General features: G+C 48.4%; 1 protein-coding gene across 2 annotated transcripts in view; it reads left to right on the forward strand.

Annotated features, from left to right (window-relative positions):
- Window positions 1–5,823, forward strand: part of LAX1 (lymphocyte transmembrane adaptor 1) — a 13,124-nt gene that overhangs the window by 3,253 nt on the left and 4,048 nt on the right. For both annotated transcript variants that reach the window (XM_008584248.1, XM_008584246.1), the window contains 2 exons: window positions 2,637–2,746; window positions 3,128–3,238. In XM_008584248.1, the coding sequence (XP_008582470.1) occupies window positions 2,637–2,746; window positions 3,128–3,238 (221 nt within the window). The remainder of the gene's footprint in view (window positions 1–2,636; window positions 2,747–3,127; window positions 3,239–5,823) is intronic.

The following is a 5,823-nucleotide window of genomic DNA, read 5'->3' on the forward strand; positions in this document are numbered from 1 at the left end:
ACCCTCCCACCACCGATAACCCTAGATTTCTTCTCTCCTTCTGAAAGAATAATGGTTGCTCTGTTGATTTGTTGCCTAGATGATCTGTCCAGTGCTGAAAGGTGTGTTCGGGTCCCCCAATATACTCACCATGTTATTCAACAGATTTTTTTTTTAATCTTGGCAGCTGGCCAGTACAAGGATCCAAACCTTTGACCTTGGTGTTATGACACCACACTCCAACCAACTGAGCTAACCGGCCAGCCATGTTCAATAGATCTCTGGAGCTTACTCCTTCTATCTAACTGAAATTTTGTGTTCTTTGACCAACATCTCCACAATCCTTCCCACCCTCAGCCCCTGGTAATCACCCTTCTACTCTCTACTTCTATAAGTTCAACTTTTTTAGATGTCACATATAAGGGAGATAACGGGCTATTTGTCTTTCTGTGCCTGGCTTATTTCACTTAACACAATGTCCTCTAGGTTCATTCACAATGTCACAAATGTCAGGATTTCCTTCATTTTTAAGGCCAAACAGTATCCATTGAGTGTGTATATCACATTTTCTTCATCTATTCATGGACATTTAGGTTGATTCCGTGTCTTGGCTATTGTGAACCATGCTGCAATGAACATGGGAGCGTAGAGATGTCTTTGACATACTGATTTCACTTCCTTTGGATATATACCCAGTAGGGAGATTGCCGGATCATATGGTAGTTCCGTTTTTAATTTTTTTAAGAATCTCCGTACTCTTTTCCATAATGATTGTACTACCTCCAAAATGATTTCTGTATTCATCCATCTGTTCATTAATTCATTCTCTTATTCATTTAACAAATATTCATCAACCTCTGCTAAGTACCAGACACTGTTTAAGTCACTGAGTAAACAGGATAGAAAAATCCATGACCTCCTGCAGCTTACAGTCAAGTGGGAGAGTCAGATGATAAACAGATGAACAAATGAACGTATAATATGCATCAGTCATAAGTGCTATGAAGAAAAAATACAGCAGAATAAGGGGACTGTGAGTGATGGAGTGTGACCAGAGAAGACCTGTCCGAGGTGGTGAGTTTTCAGAAGAGACCTGGGTGAAATGAGGCACTGGGCCATGCAGACTTCTGGTAGAGGGGAGTTCCTGGGAGAGGAAATGGCAGGTCTGAGACAGAACTGTGATTTGCATTGCATGGCCAAGGAACAGCAGGGAGTCCTGGTGGCTGAAGTGAGAGGAAAGTGGCAGGAAATGGGGTGGGAGGGTAGGCAGACACCAGATCCTAGGGTGCCGTAAAGTCCTCACTGGGTAGGGACTATAGACTTACTCTAAATGTGATGGGAAGCCATGGAGGGTGACAAGCAGAGGAGGGAGGTGATCTGATCTACCGTTTAGAAGGATTCTACTGGCTTATGTGTGAAGATAGCATGTTGGGGCTGAGTGAAAGCAAGGAGACCCACTAGGGAGATTACTATAAAGGTCCATGTGGAACTCATGGTGGCTTAGACTAGGGTGGTGGCAGTGGAGGAGCAAGAAGTGCCCTCCACTGGCATAGATGTTCAGGGTAAAGCAGACAGAATCTGCTGGTTGACTGAAAGTGGAACGTGAAAAAAACAAATAAAAAGAGCAATCAAGAATGGTTCCAAGGTTTTTGACCGAGCCACTAGATGATGGGAAACCCCAGAGGAGGAGCAGGTTTATGGCAGGAGGACACGAGTTGCATTTTTGATTCAAGATGTCTGTTAGGCAGCCTAGTGGAAATGTACTGTAGAAAGTGGGATAAATAAGCCTAGAACTCAGGAGGATGAAAACCTTCCCTCACAGATGACCTTGTTTTTAATATTTGGGGGTAGCACCTTGGCTTCTGATCCCTGCTGTAACTTCAGCCGGCTGCTTCCTGTTACAGTAGGCATAGCCACCTGGGGTTGGAATCATCTGGATGCATTTTAACACCCAAGCAAAGCAGAGCAGTAACTCTTTCTGGTGAACTGCAAGGTAGCACAGAACTCGCACTGGTTAAATTCCACACGTCAGCAGAGTGTTGCCTGGAGACCTGCTGCACAAGTTGGTGCTGTGGGGGTTTCAAGTTCATGCAAGCTGGACTCTGTCACAGAGCCACTCCCTAATTGCGAGTTGGGTAATCCTCTCCTCCAGGCAAGCCAGGAAGCCCAGGAGTGGGGAAGGAGGGGACGCAGGGACAGACGGGTTGGACTTTGCAAGTATAAAGGGCAGTGTGGTAGAGTGGAAAGAACATAACCTTTGGACCCAAACAGACCTAGACCCACATTCCATCTCTGCTCCTTTCTACCTGTGGAATCTTCAGCATGTTACTTGACCTTTCTGAATCTAAATCTCAGGTTCCTTGGCCACAAAGTGAGTTACAATTGTTGTAAAGATTAAACAAATTTCACATGCAAACCCCTGGCACCCAGTAGGCATTCAAAAGGGAGAGGTCCCTTCTCCCACATCCAACTCCCCCATCTCCATGAAGTTGAGCTGCAGAGATGATCCTCTCTTCCACCACCCAGCCCACCCCACCTCAGCTTTCCCTCACCAGGCTCCCATTGCAGATCCTCACTCTAGAACTCCTGAAGGAAACGTCTTCTCCACCCTCCCCACACCCCTACAGCCAGGGCATGGTGCTTGGTTTTCCTCCTAGAGATAAAGACCAGAGCAGCAGCATCTTCTCTGGGTTTGCGGGACTCCTCGCCAGCCTCCTTGTCGTCGTGGTTTTCTGCATCCTGTGGAACTGGAATAAATGGAAGAAGCGTGAGTCCCTTGTTTGTCCCCAGTTCATTTTCCAGGAATATTGCACTGGTGATCCTGTGTTCTTACCTGACACAATGGCCATTGTCTCACTCAAGGTCCTGAGCTGAGGCTCCAAAGGCCCAGTACTGATCTGAGTTCCACGGGGAAAGACTTTGACCTAGTACCCCTGTGCCCAGTCGCCCCTTCCTGCTTCTGTCTGCTGAGTCCCCTATTCCTCTAGCTCAAATGGAAATTCTTCCAGCTCAAGTCTGAGAATGTACTTTTTATGAGACCTGGTGAGGGCAGGGAATATGTTCAGGGACCATCTCGTCCTCGAGTCCCCACATTCTGTGCAGCTGACCCCTGCTGCAACCCCATCTTTCCCACTGTTTTTGTTTGCAGGGCGAGTTCCTTACCTCCAAGTCACCGCCAGGCCCTTGCTGACTCTGCCTCGACCCAGGCAACGAGCCAAAAATATTTATGACCTCTTGCCTCGGAGGCGAGAAGACATGGGTAGGTTCATTTTTCTAATTCATGGAGTCTACACAGTCTTAACTTCTGCTCCCAGGATGCACCTTTCACCACCAGGAAGCAACTTTCTCTAACTTTCCAGACCTTTCTGCCCTTCAGAGAGCATCAAGAATGGGATAGATAGACTGTAAGCCGCAGCTCCAGTGGGAACCTAGAGTGCTAAAATGGTAGCAGAGGGTCATCTGGGCTGGAGGTTTGTTTTGTCTGGATGTTGAGGCAGCAGAGAANAAAAAAACAAATAAAAAGAGCAATCAAGAATGGTTCCAAGGTTTTTGACCGAGCCACTAGATGATGGGAAACCCCAGAGGAGGAGCAGGTTTATGGCAGGAGGACACGAGTTGCATTTTTGATTCAAGATGTCTGTTAGGCAGCCTAGTGGAAATGTACTGTAGAAAGTGGGATAAATAAGCCTAGAACTCAGGAGGATGAAAACCTTCCCTCACAGATGACCTTGTTCTTAATATTTGGGGGTAGCACCTTGGCTTCTGATCCCTGCTGTAACTTCAGCCGGCTGCTTCCTGTTACAGTAGGCATAGCCACCTGGGGTTGGAATCATCTGGATGCATTTTAACACCCAAGCAAAGCAGAGCAGTAACTCTTTCTGGTGAACTGCAAGGTAGCACAGAACTCGCACTGGTTAAATTCCACACGTCAGCAGAGTGTTGCCTGGAGACCTGCTGCACAAGTTGGTGCTGTGGGGGTTTCAAGTTCATGCAAGCTGGACTCTGTCACAGAGCCACTCCCTAATTGCGAGTTGGGTAATCCTCTCCTCCAGGCAAGCCAGGAAGCCCAGGAGTGGGGAAGGAGGGGACGCAGGGACAGACGGGTTGGACTTTGCAAGTATAAAGGGCAGTGTGGTAGAGTGGAAAGAACATAACCTTTGGACCCAAACAGACCTAGACCCACATTCCATCTCTGCTCCTTTCTACCTGTGGAATCTTCAGCATGTTACTTGACCTTTCTGAATCTAAATCTCAGGTTCCTTGGCCACAAAGTGAGTTACAATTGTTGTAAAGATTAAACAAATTTCACATGCAAACCCCTGGCACCCAGTAGGCATTCAAAAGGGAGAGGTCCCTTCTCCCACATCCAACTCCCCCATCTCCATGAAGTTGAGCTGCAGAGATGATCCTCTCTTCCACCACCCAGCCCACCCCACCTCAGCTTTCCCTCACCAGGCTCCCATTGCAGATCCTCACTCTAGAACTCCTGAAGGAAACGTCTTCTCCACCCTCCCCACACCCCTACAGCCAGGGCATGGTGCTTGGTTTTCCTCCTAGAGATAAAGACCAGAGCAGCAGCATCTTCTCTGGGTTTGCGGGACTCCTCGCCAGCCTCCTTGTCGTCGTGGTTTTCTGCATCCTGTGGAACTGGAATAAATGGAAGAAGCGTGAGTCCCTTGTTTGTCCCCAGTTCATTTTCCAGGAATATTGCACTGGTGATCCTGTGTTCTTACCTGACACAATGGCCATTGTCTCACTCAAGGTCCTGAGCTGAGGCTCCAAAGGCCCAGTACTGATCTGAGTTCCACGGGGAAAGACTTTGACCTAGTACCCCTGTGCCCAGTCGCCCCTTCCTGCTTCTGTCTGCTGAGTCCCCTATTCCTCTAGCTCAAATGGAAATTCTTCCAGCTCAAGTCTGAGAATGTACTTTTTATGAGACCTGGTGAGGGCAGGGAATATGTTCAGGGACCATCTCGTCCTCGAGTCCCCACATTCTGTGCAGCTGACCCCTGCTGCAACCCCATCTTTCCCACTGTTTTTGTTTGCAGGGCGAGTTCCTTACCTCCAAGTCACCGCCAGGCCCTTGCTGACTCTGCCTCGACCCAGGCAACGAGCCAAAAATATTTATGACCTCTTGCCTCGGAGGCGAGAAGACATGGGTAGGTTCATTTTTCTAATTCATGGAGTCTACACAGTCTTAACTTCTGCTCCCAGGATGCACCTTTCACCACCAGGAAGCAACTTTCTCTAACTTTCCAGACCTTTCTGCCCTTCAGAGAGCATCAAGAATGGGATAGATAGACTGTAAGCCGCAGCTCCAGTGGGAACCTAGAGTGCTAAAATCCTTTCACCACCAGGAAGCAACTTTCTCTAACTTTCCAGACCTTTCTGCCCTTCAGAGAGCACCAAGAATGGGATAGATAGACTGTAAGCCGCAGCTCCAGTGGGAACCTAGAGTGCTAAAATGGTAGCAGAGGGTCATCTGGGCTGGAGGTTTGTTTTGTCTGGATGTTGAGGCAGCAGAGAAAAGCATGGTGTGTTTAGGCATGGAGAAGACTGCAGAAGGAGAACATGGTGCCAGCATGACAAGCCAGGGATGGGTGGTCATCCACAGGAGCTTCCTTCCCAGCCTCCCCAGTCCCTGTACGAGCATCCTCCAGTACCTCAGAAGCTGAGGGGACTGCCAGGTCACATCGCCCTGTAGCTAGGGTCCAAAACACCAGGCCCCAGGCTGGATACCACACAAACCCAGTTTACTCACAACATGGGGATTGTTTGGGCTGAAGCACTCAGAGGATTGGCTAACTGTCTTCAAGATTCATTCTCTGTCCTTTCAGGGAGACA

The sequence above is a fragment of the Galeopterus variegatus genome, unplaced genomic scaffold (assembly GCF_000696425.1).
Source record: "Galeopterus variegatus unplaced genomic scaffold, G_variegatus-3.0.2 Scaffold3189, whole genome shotgun sequence".
NCBI lineage: Eukaryota > Metazoa > Chordata > Mammalia > Dermoptera > Cynocephalidae > Galeopterus > Galeopterus variegatus.